The following is a 15,430-nucleotide window of genomic DNA, read 5'->3' as shown; positions in this document are numbered from 1 at the left end:
TTAGTGCTTTTCCTTTGGTTGGCTGAATGTGACGAACACTGTCCCCTCCTCCTTGGGGTTGCTCAACACTTTGTCTTCAAAGGGGCGACCAGATCTTCGCATTAATGGGGATGTCATGACTTCATATCTGGTTGGACTCCCAACTACTTCAAACAGAGCAGATGATTTAGCATCAGCTTGCTTGGTGACAAATGTGGAAGTTGTCGAGGAAACAAATACGTTGCCAAATCCATCCGTCTCTTCGTATGTTTCACTGACTGTCTTTGTGCCAACCAATCCTGCAGGTTGCTCTGGAACAGTTTTCACCTCAAGCACACTGACTTTGCGTTTTGCGGGACTGGGACAGTTTTTTGAACATTCAGCAGCAGATTCACCATCTGTTTTTGGTTTAAATGTTGAAACGGGCAGCTTTGGTTGTTCGGCAGGCTTTCTGGCCGCTGAGTGAATGGAGATGAATGACGGGGAGGACTGGGAAGAGGACTGTCTGATGAGTGGCTTATTGTGCCTGGGCACTTGTTGCTTGGAAGGACTTGGATCCAAAACTGTTTGCCAATTCACGTCAGTTCTCTCTTTGGTTAGACCTGATTTGGCCTTGCTTGACACAATGCTTATTTTTCTAATGTTGTTGGCAGGTTGAATGTTTTGCTCCGAGTTGAGAGATTCGTCAAATAGTCCTGACAACCCTGCGATGTCAGCCTCAGACTTCAGATTGGAGACAGAGTACAAAGCTTTTTTTATTGTCTCTTCAATCTCAATAAGTTTTGCTAAGGTCTCTTGCTTCAGATTCATTATTTCTTTACTTGCCTTTTCCAGGTCTTCAAACGCAGTCTCGACTGAGGAGATGCTTTCCAAATCATCTTCCTGCATTTCCACTTCAACTTTCTTTTGCTGTGTTTTTCTTTGCTTTGCATTTGTGCTCGGTGTATCCATCCAATCAGGGACATTGTTGTATAATGTCTTCAAGGATCTATTGTCAACAGTGCTGGTGTCTTCCTCTATTTCTTCAACCTGAGACAGGATTTCTTTGAGTTCCTCTCGTTTTCTCAAATTTTCAAAGATTTCCATGGCTGCCGTCACATTTCCTTTCATGATCTCGTCCTTGTGGACAGAAAGCCTCTGTCGCCGCTCACCTTCTGTCTCTCTCACTTTCTTTTCTCTAAGAACAACTTTATCCTCAAGCTTGTGATGCTTTTCATTGAGGTCAGTATGCTGTGAAGGGCATGCGTCAACCAGACTCTTGGTCTCCGACGTTGGCACCTCAGTCTTGCTGTGTTGTTTTTTGGGATGTTCGGGATTTGATTTGTGTTGGTGTGTTGGGATTTTGTTGCTATAGTGACTGTCACTATCATTTGTTACTTTGACCCTTTTGGATAACTGAGGGACTCGTCTGTCCAGAGCCTCACGTTCCTTTTGTTCAAAGTTCTGCAGCGCAGTGTGCAAGCTCACGTTCATTTCATGTTTACCTTCTTCTGCATAATTCTTCATACACATCTGAATCTCCTCAGCTGCATTAATTTTCTGTATTACATTTCTCTCCATTTCCACAGTGCTGTGTTTTACTAGGCAGTCAGATTTTTCCTCGGTATGTGGTGTTGTTACTTTTTTCTTCTTGGATTCCCTAGTCTTTGAGTCCATCGATTGACGTTCATTTTCTTGATTTGAATCTTTCACCGTCACATATTTCTGGTGGTGTGTTTCCTTTAAGGTTTCCATGTTGATTTTGTTTTCTTGTAGTTTATCTGTAAAGGGCATAGGAAACTGGTTGCTTTGGTTTGGAGGAATCATTGCACATTTGTGAGCAGGGGGAAGTGGAATATTTGGTTCCTCCACGGTTACTGATTTCATCCATAGAGGCTTTGGTGGTAAGGATGGCTTCTGCTCCGGTGGTTTCTCACTAATCTTTTGAGGGAGTGGTGGTGGAGTTACAATCTCAGATCTGGGTGATTTTGAGATTCCATTTGCAACAGGGTTGGGTGTTGGGTTCTGTGTTGAAATGGATGGTTCTCCTTCACAGGTTACTGAAATTGAAGGAGACAGTTTTGTGTCAGATGGATGCATAGACACCACAACACACTGCTCTTGAACAGTCTTGCTCCTCCCTGAACAAGCCCTACCTGAGTTCCTGTATATCATTGCAGCCTTATAGTCTCCCTTGGATACATTTACACTAGACTTCTCAAGAGACTGCAGAGCCAATTGAACATTTCCTCTTACAATATCTTCTTTATCTAGGAGCTTCTGCTCTGTCACTGCAGTCTCCAGTGACCTAATGGCTGCCTTTACATCTCCTCTGATTACTTCTTCTCTCTCTTCTTCTGTTGTTTGGCCATTGCATTCATAACTTACAAAAGGTGTCAGTGAGTCTGATGCACAATTACTGACTATAACTGCTCTTTGTTGACATGCCTCAAAGGGAGAATGGCTTTCTTGATCTGTCACTGCATCACTGACCTTTGGATAAGTCCTGATTTGCTGACATCTGGAGGAGGATGAACTCGTAGATTGCTGCTCTACTGATGAGCTCTCTTCTTGTGCGGAGACATTCAGGTTGTAAATATTTCCAGGAACAATGACTTCACGCTCCACATGCATGCTTTGCTGCTTCGCCATTTCAAGGGACCTTTTAGCCGCTTTCACATCTCCGGATATAATGATCTCTTTTTGTGATGTGCTTCCTTCTACTTCAGGACCTTCGGCTGACAAATCCATGTCATAGATAGTTCCAGGTTTAATGATCTCCCGCTCCACACTCATGCTCTGTTGCTTTGCACGTTCTAATGACTGCATTGTTGCCTTAACATCCCCAGCAACTACTTCTTCTTTTTCTACCATGACAAGTTGTTTCACTGCAAGTTGTTGCTTTGCTGATGAAATATCTCCAGGAATTATTTCTTCCTTTGGAACACAGTTGTCAACACTGACAGTAGACTCTGATGAAAACACTTTTTTGGTATTCTCCACATCTCCTGGCAAAACATCGGAAATGGTTCGCTCCACTTGATCTTTCTGCTGGCAGAGACTCCTCTTTGCTTCTTTCACGTCCCCCTGAACTATTTCTATCTGTTCTTTAGCAAGAAGGCTACAATCAACTTCATCTCCAGACAATTCAGTATGCAGACTTTTCAGGTAGTGCAGATCTCCTTTTTCAATGCAGCTTTTGTACAAGTTCACATTTCCCTTTTCAGTTTCATCGACTCTGCACGACACTGCAGTCCTCTGACTATTGGCGGTAGACAACAGATTTCCAATTGTAGACTTCACATCTCCTCTCTCTGTGGCGTGAGTCTTGGCTTTGGTTTGATAATTGCAGATGAGTGAATAAACGATCAATTCTGCTTGTCCTCCTGCAGTCTCTTGCATTAGGATTCCTTTTTTCAAAGCCTTATCTTGAACAAGCACTTCCTCAATCATCTGGACAATATTGTGTATTCGTTGATCCCTCTCAAGGTTGATTGTTGTTGCCGACTGGTAGACCGGAAGTTCTACTACAGTGGTGTTCACTTTACCCTTCTCCACCTCTCTGAGAAGAGTAACTTGGGGCTTGAGAGTCGGTTTAATAAGCAGTTGGAACATGATGTTCCTGATGTTCCCCTTGATAACCTCTTCATTCTGGATTTGCACACCTTCATTGCTTTCAATCAGATATTTAGCCATGTTAACATTTCTACTCTCATTTGCTTGTATTATGATGCCACTTGAGTGAACAAAGGACATTTGGTAGAGATATGATAGGGCGTCAGAAACACTGTTGGCAGTGATTTGGTCCAATGGAGTTGTCTCAAAGAGCCAGGTTGTGCACTCCACATCAGCTTTTTGTATCTCCTCCTCGACACCTTGCTCTGAATTATCCTCTGGCTCCTTGATTTTGTCTAGCGGCTGGGATTCAAACAGCCAAGTGCAGCGCTTCACGTCTCCTTTCTGGCTGTCTTCTCTGTGGACTGTTTTGACTGGACCTTGCTCCTGATGTTCACCTTTCAGGCTGTCAATCGATTGGTTCTCAAAGAGCCAGGTGGAGGTCCTGACATCACCTTGTTGGACATCACTGACACTAACCATTCGCACAAACTTGTTGGATGACTGTTCAGATTCAAACAACTCTTTATTGAGCCGCACGTTACTGCTTCCAAAGTCTTCAGTGACCCTGACAGAAGACTCCTCGTGGCTGGTCAGAGAGTCCAAAGGTTGCGTCTCAAACTTCCATCTGGCCGATTTGACATCGCCTTTCTTTACATCTTCTTGGGTGACAGCTCGGATCACAAAAACTTCATTCTCTGCCTTGATAGCATCAAGTGGCTTTGTTTCAAACATCCACCTCGCTCCTCTTACGTCAGCACTCATCACCTCCTCTTTTTTCACAGTTGTAACTTCGTGGAACAGTCCCTCTTTGTCTCTAATGGCATAAAGCGGCAGGGACTCAAACATCATGGTGCTTGATTTCACATCCACATTGCTCACAGGCTCCTCTGCATGGACCAATTTCTGCTCAAGGGGTTCGTTGTGGATTTTGTCCAGTGAGGAGGTTTCAAATATAAACTTTTTGTTCTGGACATCCCCACTCACAGCTTCACTCACTCCCTGAAGGTTTGCATCAACGTTTTCGTTATTGATGAGGTTCATGGGACAGTTCTCAAACATCCAAGTTAACTTATGGGCCGAACCGCTTTCAATTGGTTCACCTTGGTTCTGTTCATCACACGTTGTCTCCATTTCTAATCCTATTTCATCAAGTGACTGGGATTCAAAAAGTTCTTTGACTCGTGAGACATCTCCTGACTGGAAGTCGACGTGGCTGACACATCTCATGTCTTTGTCTGAATTTGTATCCTGTCTAATTCTGTCCAAGGTTTCTGTTTCAAAAAGACATTTCACTGTTTTAACACCAACCTCTGATTTCACAGAGTCCTGCACAGTGCTGCAGAGATTCAAATTGTACTCCTCCCCATCTTTAATGCTGTCAAGAGGTTGTGATTCAAAAAGCCAAGTAATGGACTTGACATTGGTGTTGTCAGTGGCTTCTTTATCTTTGACATTATCTGATTTGTTAGACAAAATGCCCATTGACTGTGTTTCAAATAACCATTTACAATTTTTGACATCGCCTTTATGAGGCTCCTCTTCAACAGAGACAGTTTGGTCTGTCTGGTTGAACTTAGAATGGATCCCATCTATTGTCTGCGTTTCAAACAGCCACTTTGCCATCTTGACATCTCCCTTCGTATCCTCTTGTCTGGTGATGCCTTTTATAACCTCGACATTTCCTTTTCCTTCTGCAAGCTCGTCTATTGGCTTGGTCTCAAACATCCACTTGTAGTTTTTGACCTTGCCTTTGATTAATTCTTCTCGGCTGACTGTTGTGACCTTGTGGAGGTTTCCAGAGCTGTCCTTTATTGCGTATAAATGAGGTGCCTCAAACATTGCTCCGTTACCTTTCATGTTTCCTGCTGGGGTGGCATTTTCCTCCACAATAATTTCTTCATCAGAATGAGCAATTTTGCTCAAAGGAATTGTTTCAAAAAGATGTTTGAATCCCTTCACGTCACCCTTTTCAATCTCTTGTTTTTTGAATGAGGTGTTCTTCTCAGTACTGCAGCTCTCAAACATTCTCTTTGTACCTTTTACTTCTCCTTGTTCATCAGCTGAAAGGGTAATTTTCTTCAGACGTCCAACTTCATATGTATCACTAAGAGTCTCCATGGGTTGCGTTTCAAACAACCACAGAGAAGTTTTGATGTCCCCCCCAATTATTTCTTCCTTTTCCAAAGATTTTTCTGCTGAATCTCCTCTCAGTGATGCCAAAGGCTGTGTCTCAAAATACGTCCTCTTGTTGACAACATCCGCCTCTCCACTGCATTCATCCACTGTTCCTTCAAACTTGTCCACGCCTGCAACTTCTTGTATTGTGCCAAATGGCTGAGTTTCAAACATCCACCTCTTTTGGTCAAATCCGCCTCTGTGCCCCTCTTCCAGTGATATCCCTCGAATGATTTTCACTCCATCAGTTTCTTTATTAATCAGGTCCAAAGGCTGGGTTTCAAAAAGCCAACGGGCGGTGCTGATGTTGTTGCTGCTGATCTCTTCCCTGCAGATGGATTTGATTTCATGCATATTGCCTCTGTTGTCTCTGATGGCACAGCAAGGTTCTGTCTGGAACAGTTTCACAGTCGTCTGGACGTCTCCTTTCTGTTCCTGGAGCTCAGATTTCAGTTTCAGGAAGCTATAATCTTCTATGGAGTTGCAGCGTCCCAAGTCACTAAGTGATTTTGACTCAAAAAGCAGTCGAGTCCCGGTTACGTCTCCTGGCTGGACGGGTTCTCTCAACACTGCCTCGACCAGCTCACCTTCTTCTCTTCTGGATTTATTTAGAGAATCTAAGGTCTGGGTCTCAAACAGCCATGTTGATGTTCTCACATCACCTCTGACAGAGGTCTGTCTTTTAGCAGACATTTGTTGGGTGCTGTCAATCTTCTCAAACATAGAGGATGTGCCTCTGACATCTCCACCTTTTAACTCCTCATCATCCAACATCTTCTTGGTTGAATGAGGGTCCCCAATGTTGGCCAGATTCCAGTTCTCAAAAATCCACCTCATGGACTGCACTTCACACTGATAAGCTGCATCTGCTGCATCAGGGTTTTCTGACTGCACTGCCTCCATTATCTCATCATCCACTACATCATCGAGACTTGCCCGTAGGTCAGGGTGGATGTGTTTAAAGAGTCTCTTCAGTTCACTCTTCTGCCGTTGGTGGTAGAACGTGGAGAAGGTTTCTTTAGGTGGAAGGATAGGGAGGCTACCACATGTAGGAGGCCCTTCGTAGTCCAGGGGTCTAGGTGGTACAGGAGGAGGTGGAGGGATAGGGAGGTCATCTTCATCATGAGAAGACTGTGAAACTTTGACTTTCCTGGCTGCGTCAGCCATCTTAAAGTGGAAAACAGATGGGAGTGATATTGTTAGGATTTAGTTATCATAAACAGTATTAGTGATGCTACATGCAAATAATAGAATGGCATGCATTTGACAAGTAAAGCAATACTTTACCTTTCTTTGTGCTGACTTGCTGTTTTTCACCGCAAACCATCCTGTCACCACCATGCCATCATGTCACACCAGCATTAACGAAACACTCCATAGCTGTTAGTAGGCACACATTACCCGGACACATGCACTAAAGCGTAAGTTTGTGAAGTTACTCTAATAACTTTAGCTCATCTTCTTTTTTTATCCACAGAAACACATGGATATACAAATCTTGTATAGTTAAATTTGTAATTGTTAGGCAGGTTAATTTTGGTTCTGCTTTCCAGGATTAAAAATTCAAAATGAAGCAAGAATTCTGAGGGTAAAGTGTTGACACATTTTGTCATTTGTTTATTGTTGGCCACTTGGTGGTAGCAAACACGACACGGAGATATTATCACATTATTAATAAATTAGCAAATTGTTTCCTAACAGACCCAGTAGATCCAGAGAAACATAATTTTGTACTTTTATTAAAATACTCTGCTCTGATTTGTTCTGTAACACATCCTGAGGGAAATATGAGCTCTTAAGTAATTTATCACATCAGTGCTTAATAATCCTTTAATTTCAATTTTTAGTGGACCACTGATCCATAACAATGTAGCATACATCACTATCCTAATACCCTTCCTTACAGACTGTGCATAATATTTGAAAAATAAGGAAATTATTTTTTGAGATAAATCACATTTAATTTCAATGTGGTAAAGAATTTTGTGATGCTACATTTTTCTTTTTAATTTGATCAAAATGTATATTTTTGTCATTGCTTTGTTGATTCTTAATCACAATGTTAAGTGTCTTTGATCATGCAAGCAAAGTAAAATAGTGAACTACCACAGCACACATTATTTAACAGCAACCACACTTTTTTTAAGGGATAAAAAAGAGACAGTACCTTAATGCTTTTCGACCTTGTTGCTGGAGCACTGATAGATTCCTGTTGAACAAAAGAAACATACAGTTAATGAGTAGTTATCTTCATTAAATAATATAAAGGTACTAATAATTTTCTACATAAGTATATATCAGCACAGTTCTGCACATGTGCTATATAAATTTAAAGTATGCAGTAGATTAAGTGTAAAATGTTGAGTGGCTCCCATATTGTGACGAGCATAGTGGCCATTCCCTGCTGACGCCCTTGACCTCGGTGTGTGGAAAGGAATGGGAGGAATGTTAGGAACTCACTGGCTGCGTTGAGCCTCCTGTGGAGTCGATGGCTGCTCTTGACAGATAAAGAGCGGATCTCTCTCTCACTGAGGAGGAAGCAGATATCCTGTCTCTGGCTGGTCTTGTCGGGGAGACCCCTGTCGTCGGTGGCAGACGGGTTTTATCACCTGTAATAGAAAAGACAAAGTAAATTCAACAAAAATAGTTGACTGAGTGATGCAACAGTTACTTACGGCTAGACAATATAGCCAAAAAAGGGCAAAATTGTTCAGATCATTTGTTATTGATAATCATCACGATAATTGTCACATTATTACTTCTGTTAAGTTTAAAGACTTTTTGCCCATGAGTGAAGGTTGTAGATTTAAACTATTTTTATGAGCAGAGAATGACAAACACTTGATAAACAGCAAAACATTTTACAAATCTGAGGACGACTAATTATGTGTTATACCTCCTCACTGTGCTTACACAATACATAAGCAATACATAAGTATATATTGGACTTTTGTTATTTTGCTATTGATGAATATCGTATTGTCATAGTTATTGATATTGCTTTATTACCCATCCCTACAATTACTGCAATAAAAAATGTTTCGTATCACTTTTGCTTATGTATACAATCATTATGCTTGTTAAAGTAGGACACAAGCTATATCCCAAAATAATCAAAGCCGAGTGTCTGGTGCCGGCAACAAGTTTATTGACAACACTCTGTGTGTGTGTTTGTGTGTCTGTGTGTGTGTGTGTGTGTGTGTGTGTGTGTGTGTGTGTGTGTGTGTGTGTGTGTGTGTGTGTGTGTGTGTGTGTGTGTGTGCGTTTGTGTGTGTGTGTGTGCGTTTGTGTGTGTGTGTGTGCGTTTGTGTGTGTGTGTGTGTGTGTGCCTGTGTGTGTGTGTGTGTGTGTATGTGTGTGTGTGTGTGTGTGTGTGTGTGTGTGTGTGTGTGTGTGTGTGTGTGTGTGTGTGTGTGCGTTTGTGTGTGTGTGTGTGCGTTTGTGTGTGTGTGTGTGCGTTTGTGTGTGTGTGTGTGTGTGTGCCTGTGTGTGTGTGTGTGTGTGTATGTGTGTGTGTGTGTGTGTGTGTGTGTGTGTGGTGTGTGTGTGTGTGTGTGTGTGTGTGTGTGTGTGTGTGTGTGTCTGTGTGTGCGTGTGTGCCTGTGTGTCTGTGTGTGCCTGTGTGTGGGTGTATTTATAGTGATGCTCATAGTGTGTGTATTTATAGCGACATTTTAAGCTTTCTTATCACTGTTAACTTGTGGAAACAATTTCCTCTGCCGCAAGGCCGACAGCATGGCATCCTCACAGTGGCTTTGAGTAGGTCTGAGCACATTATAAATGGTTATAAATGGTTTGTATTTATATAGCACTTCTCTTGTCTTGATGACCACTCAAAGCGCTTTTGATTTATTGTGATAAAGAAAAACCAATGTAGCAAACAAGTCAGCTTATGAAGGCTTTGATCCTGGAGGCTGACAAATCAAATAGACCCCCACAGCCTGCCTGCTGCCTGGAACCGCATCAGACCGCATGCCATGGACCAACCATGATGCCCAAGGAGACAGTGGGAAAAAACCCAGCAACTGCTAGCTCAGCTGGAGTGAAACAGATTGTTTGCACATTGTTTATGTGAGCTCCCAGCCTCCAAACCGTCAACCCCTATCCAAAGGAATGTGACTGCCTGACCCCATGAAAGACATGGAAACTATCTCAGCTTGAACCTGCTGCTGAATGTTGCTACTATAACAGAGTCAGCAACTAAAAGCAAATGTCCCAAAAGCTGCTAAAACCATTTGGAATCTCATTGGTCAAGAAGGCAGCAGCTATGACAAATGCAGAAGCTATTTGAACAACAGCACAGGGAACAATATGGCGAGAGCACAACAGCTCAGTTTGTTGCACAGGCCAACCAGCTGTAACTAATGTCCAGATTTGAGCACACCTCTCCTTTTCACACACTAAGCCCTCATGGGACAAAAGGATGGACTAGCAAGCCGGCGCCTCTCACGAGTGCGGACTTAAAGCATTTTGTATAGATGGGCGAGCAGACAGAATGAGGCCCCGCACGTACGTCCTCGCCCACTCAACTGAGGGGTCAACTTCATCACTTGTCATCCATTCATCATATCATCAGTATCAACAGCTGTTACTGATTCATAAGAAGGGAATCAAAGACATTTCCTGTTTCTTTTTTAACGTCTCTTTGAGCTGGGTTAATTCTCATGAATGGAGAGGAGCTATTAGCAGCCCAGTAATGTGGGGGTGTTTTGGGCTGAGCTGGCAGCTGTACAAATGATGGTGAAATGCAGTTGGTATTTGTTCTTCATCGCCACCACCTTCGCCGCCATCAGCTGTTGCAGATTGTTGCCACATTCACAGACTGTAATGAAAACCTGCACGCCAAAAGGTGGCTCCAGCTGGAGGGTCTTAGACCCCCCAAACAGCACGCACCAGCAGACAATCCAATCCCTTTTTTATTTTTCCATTTTTTAATAACCTATATGCTGCTTATTGGTCAGTGATTTACAATCCGACTTTTCTGATAAAAAAAACAAGGGAAAAAACAACTAGGCCAACAATATAGTCACGACAATTCAATTTTAGACCCCTTTAGAGATGAAAAGAATTAGATGATATCAACAGAGATATCAAAGGCAACTACTTTTATGATTCAGAATTTCAGAGGCAATTATTCCAGTTTCATAACTGTCGGGATACGCTCCTTCTCTTTGTCATGTATCGTTATCACGGACAGATTGTTCACCTATTATTTTTACAATATACTTTGACGTTTTATAGACCAAATGACTAATCAATAATCAAAGTAATAATTAGTTGGAAACTTAAATTGTTCCTTCTCAGTTTTTATCCTTGTAATACATTTTTGTAATTCTATTTTATTTCAGTATAATAAAAGTAAAGAGAGAGTCGTGGACACTCTGCTTCACTACAGAATCAAACCATATTGGATGAACCACATGACTGTAAAACAAAACAATGTAATATAGTAGCCTTACTCTATTTCCATAAAGGTAATACTCACTAAAATACAATCCAGCGTTGCTCTCACTCCCGTCCCTGTGTATCTCCACTGTGTTGTGGATAAGTGACTCTCAAGGCCCCTGCGATGTGTGTCCTCTCTGCCCGTCACTTCTCTGTGACTGAACTCTTTCTAGTCCTGTGGCTTCAGTGACAGCTGATTTTTATCAGAGCCCACTGCCTCAGTGGAAGACTTTGGCTATTTTTGGGAGGGTGGGTTGGCGGCTGAGTCAATCACCACTGTTAGTCACTGAGAGACTGGGGCACCCCTCCACCTCCCATTCCCACAGATACATTGTCACCCTCTATAACGGGCTTTGGGTGAACTGACAATATGTGTGTCAGTGGGTGCTCCGAGGACAAAAAATAAAATGTGAACAGGAACACACTAAAGGTCCTAATTTGGAAAGATCAGTGGATTAAGTCTGGTGAAGGGACAGTTTTTTTACACTGTCACATTTTAATCTGTATTTTGTAAAGTACAAAATCAATCAGTAATGAGTATCAGTAATCCAGTCAGTAATCTATTACACTCACATTCCTGCCTGTGTCTCAAAGGGTCAAAACAAACGTCTGCAGTGATATCAGTTCCAGGACGCAGAGTGGCTCAGGGGGCCAAGGTCTGCGTCACGGTCAGAACCGTCAGCGAGAGCCTCACTCCATAGTTATGTATTTACACACCGACATCCTTGTCTTTATTTAGCTTATTGATGATGCATCTCAGGGCCGAAGAAAACACACTCTGTCAGGATCTACAAGTTGACATTTCAAATACCATTTGCTCTTTGGGAACTTAAAACAGATTCATGTGATATAGTGCATTTGTAGGGGTGCTCGAACACAGTTTTTTGACATATGCTGATGAATCTGTCATATCTCAGCCTATCTGTGTGACTCCTCAATAGTCTACCAGAAACAAAAAACGGACAGGAATACAAACATTAAATGGCTGGATTGGCTTGATTTCACAAGTTTTCAATAGTGATTACGAAATATGGCCCCAAAATATAACAGTGACCTCACGTCTGTGACGGAGCCCTGGCACTGATCCCACCTGCCCTCTCACATCTAAGGAACTGTTAACATGAAATACGGCACCGCTGCTCACCGTGTGAGTATCTCCACTTTTTGCTGTTAGACTCTTGAGGTCCTTTCCCGACCTTTCCCCTTTCTGCCTGGGTTGTTCCCTGTGGATCAACAATTTATATTAATCACACATATTTTAGTTTTACTTCAGTTTTAAGTGACCCCTGCCTCTGATCATTATGCTAACTAGGCTAACCACCTGCTGGCTCTATTTATTAAGAGTTGATATAAGAATGGAATGATTCATCCAACTCCTAAAAATAGAACTATTCCTTTAAAAACATGTGGTGCTAGATTGGTTTCAGATTTCAGAAAACATTTTTCTTTTTTTCAGGAGCTGAAGGTATTAGTGTTGCATGACTGACTTCAGTTTAATTTTAGAGCACCAAATCACAGTATACATTATTTCAAGGTCCTTTAAAAAGTAAAGTGAAGACCTTACTATAGAGAAACCCAACAGTTCCTACCACGAGCAAACGTGGCAATAGTCCAGGCAAAGTAGCCCATTTTGGAGCCAAAAATAGAAGTAATTGTAAAATAATTTTTTTCAGCATAGATTATTTCTATGAGGTGTCCAGAACAACATACTAAAAGTCCTAAGAAATCATAGTTGAGGAAATATGTTTAATTCTCATCAATGTGTGCATATAAGGCCCGGCAACAATACACCCCAAAAAGACTATTTTTTTCCTTTACTCCTATCAAAATGAAACTTTACACAATGAAAGTAGCCATGAAACGTAACATTTTTTGTATTACAAGTTTCTTTGAAAATGAATTTATGTATGTATTTGTAATACATATGAATGGTGTTTGCCTATGCAAATTAGGACATATTCAATAAGTGTGGAGCTCATGTGCTTGTCAAATTCATTTCAAAAGAAACTTGTAATACAAAAAATGTTATGTTTCATGGTTACTTTCATTGTTTAAAGTTTTATTTTGATAGGAGTAAAGGAAAAAATAGTCTTTTTGGGGTGTATTGTTGCCGGGCCTTATTGGCACACATTGATGAGAATTAAACATATTTCCTCAACTAGGATTTCTTAGGACTTTTAGTATGTTGTTCTGGACACCTCATAGAAATGATCTATGCTGAAATTTTTTTTTTTACAATTAATCGGTCGTAAAACGCTACTTTGCCTGGACTACAACTGGGGAGAGAAAAAACTGAGTTAACTGGAAGTGTTAAATAAAGTGTTGGGGCCCTGAGCTGTCTGGTGCTGGAATTGGAAAGTTTTTGCTATGGATCTTCATCAGACCACTGGTTGAGTATAGTTATGTGATCACATTATCTGTAAGTCTTTTGTCTTTCTTTGGATCATTGAGTTGCTGTGACACTAAAGCACCAAGAACCACTGAGGACCATCAGTTCAGTTAAACACTGCATATAAAGCCCACATTACGTTCTCTCATGCATGAAACAGTGACCATAACTTCCACACCTGAATAGTGGCATCCTTTACTGGGCTGTTTTGGCCTCTCTGGTCCTGCAGGGGGCAGCCTCCCCTTGTTTTACTGCCAGCAGCAGACTTGATGCCCAGCCTGGTGCTGCTGTTGACGTCCTGCTGCAGCGAGGCCTTGGACTCAAACAGGGCACACAGAGCTCTGGTGCCTGAGGACTCCTTCTGAGGGAGGCAGTCCATGGAGCGACTCCTGGTCAGATTGGAGCTTCTTCCTGGGAGAGAACGTGGCCCCCCCCTGAGGGCCACGTTCTCCCTGCTCTCTGTCCTCCCCCGTTGACTGTCCACACTGCTTTCTGTCACCTGGAATGCAGCAGCTGAGTCTTGTGTGTGCTTTTTTTGACTGGGTTGTAATTTAAGTGGTTATCATATTATTACTAATGATGAAAAAAGAAATAAAGACATTACCTGTATTACCTGAAGTTTACGATCCTCTTTTTCAAGATTCCGTAGGTCACTACAGCTTTGGTATCTGTTCAAACAAATTTATTGGCAAATTTACTTACAATGCTCCTTGTGGTTTGAACTCAATGATCAGCTGGGAATTTGTAATAGATACAAATGAATTAAACGGTTTTATGTGCCCTTATAAACAAAGGCAGTAATTCTTTACTTGCATTCCTCATTCCAGAAAAGGAAAATACAGAGAAGCTGGAGGCAGCATGAGTCAGGACAACCTGAAGCACACTCAGTCAACTCAGTTTCTAAAGGTAAGTAATACTGAAGATGTACTGTTTCAAACTCACTGTTGCACCAGCTGCGACACAGACTTCCTGTTCCAGTGGCTTAAAGCTGGCATGACCCATGAGCTCTCCTGAACCCCAGACAGACACCTCAGGGACTGGGTCCTCCTCAGCCCAAAAGTCTCCATAGTTGGTCCCTAATAAATCAATGAGAGATCAATCCCTCTATCGTAAACCAGCTTACAACAGCAAATTGTTATATTCAGAGCAGGAACAAAAAAATCATTATTCATCTATCTTTCGGAGGATTCCAGCACTCAGCTGAGCTTTAACTCAATTTCATTATGCAATAGATTGTTACACTGACAGTCATAAGACTCTGTTAATGTTTATGAGGATCTGCACTCAGACAGCAAATGCTAAATGACACCTCAGTCTGACTCTGCTCTATTGTATGATAAATATATGATTTTATTTCAAAATATATATATATATACCCTGTAGGTTAAATAGAAAACATCTGACTTTAAACATAGAAACTAATATTCTAACATATATTCCATACATTTCTGCAGGTGAAGAAAACCACAAGTTACAAAGCAGAACGCAGTTACAATATTGTCATCTTAATGCTGTTAATGCTGTTCTGTTTGCAAAATTAAGAATGATATTCAACCATACCTGAAGAGAAGCAGAAGAAGTCACCTGTGCATCTCGGTCTGTCTGGCAAACTTGTGAGTTTAAGAGAATCTCTCACAAGACCCAGCAGTTTGTAGCGAGCAAAGTCCTTCACAACTTGTGATTCAAGACTTCCCGGATATGAAGAATTGCTGCAATAACTTTACCTCATACATTTCTCTGACACACCAATAAAAGTCACAGTGAAACAAGATTAGTTTATTATGCAAAGCACATCACAAACTAAATACATGGAATTTGTTGTTTTCTGTCCAATGCTGGAGATGA

The 15,430-nt window shown here is 41.6% G+C and overlaps 1 protein-coding gene across 1 annotated transcript; it reads right to left on the bottom strand.

Moving 5' to 3' along the window:
- xirp1 (xin actin binding repeat containing 1) lies at nucleotides 1-14,652 on the bottom strand. Its single transcript, XM_061083657.1, has 8 exons — nucleotides 14,528-14,652; nucleotides 14,199-14,253; nucleotides 13,764-14,084; nucleotides 12,341-12,419; nucleotides 8,212-8,360; nucleotides 7,919-7,960; nucleotides 559-6,918; nucleotides 1-519 (listed from the first exon to the last, which is right to left on the bottom strand). Exons 1-8 carry the CDS (start codon nucleotides 14,650-14,652, stop codon nucleotides 1-3), a joined length of 7,650 nt encoding a protein of 2,549 aa, XP_060939640.1.
- Nucleotides 14,653-15,430: the final 778 nt, after the last annotated feature.

This window comes from Limanda limanda, chromosome 13 (genome assembly GCF_963576545.1).
Source record: "Limanda limanda chromosome 13, fLimLim1.1, whole genome shotgun sequence".
Taxonomy (NCBI): Eukaryota; Metazoa; Chordata; class Actinopteri; order Pleuronectiformes; family Pleuronectidae; genus Limanda; species Limanda limanda.
Note: the sequence above shows the minus strand (reverse complement) of the source record. Positions and strands in the feature narration are given on the sequence as shown.

What these genes read in the sequence shown, in the direction of transcription:
- xirp1 (XM_061083657.1), bottom strand. Translation starts at nt 14,652, where the DNA reads ATGGAGACTTTTGGGCTGAGGAGGACCCAGTCCCTGAGGTGTCTGTCT. An exon ending in AAGAGGATCGTAAACTTCAG is followed by an intron (nt 14,085 to 14,198) that starts GTAATACAGGTA and finishes GCTGCATTCCAG; the next exon opens with GTGACAGAAAGCAGTGTGGA. An exon ending in AAAGTGGAGATACTCACACG is followed by an intron (nt 8,361 to 12,340) that starts GTGAGCAGCGGT and finishes TTTCTATTACAG; the next exon opens with GTGATAAAACCCGTCTGCCA.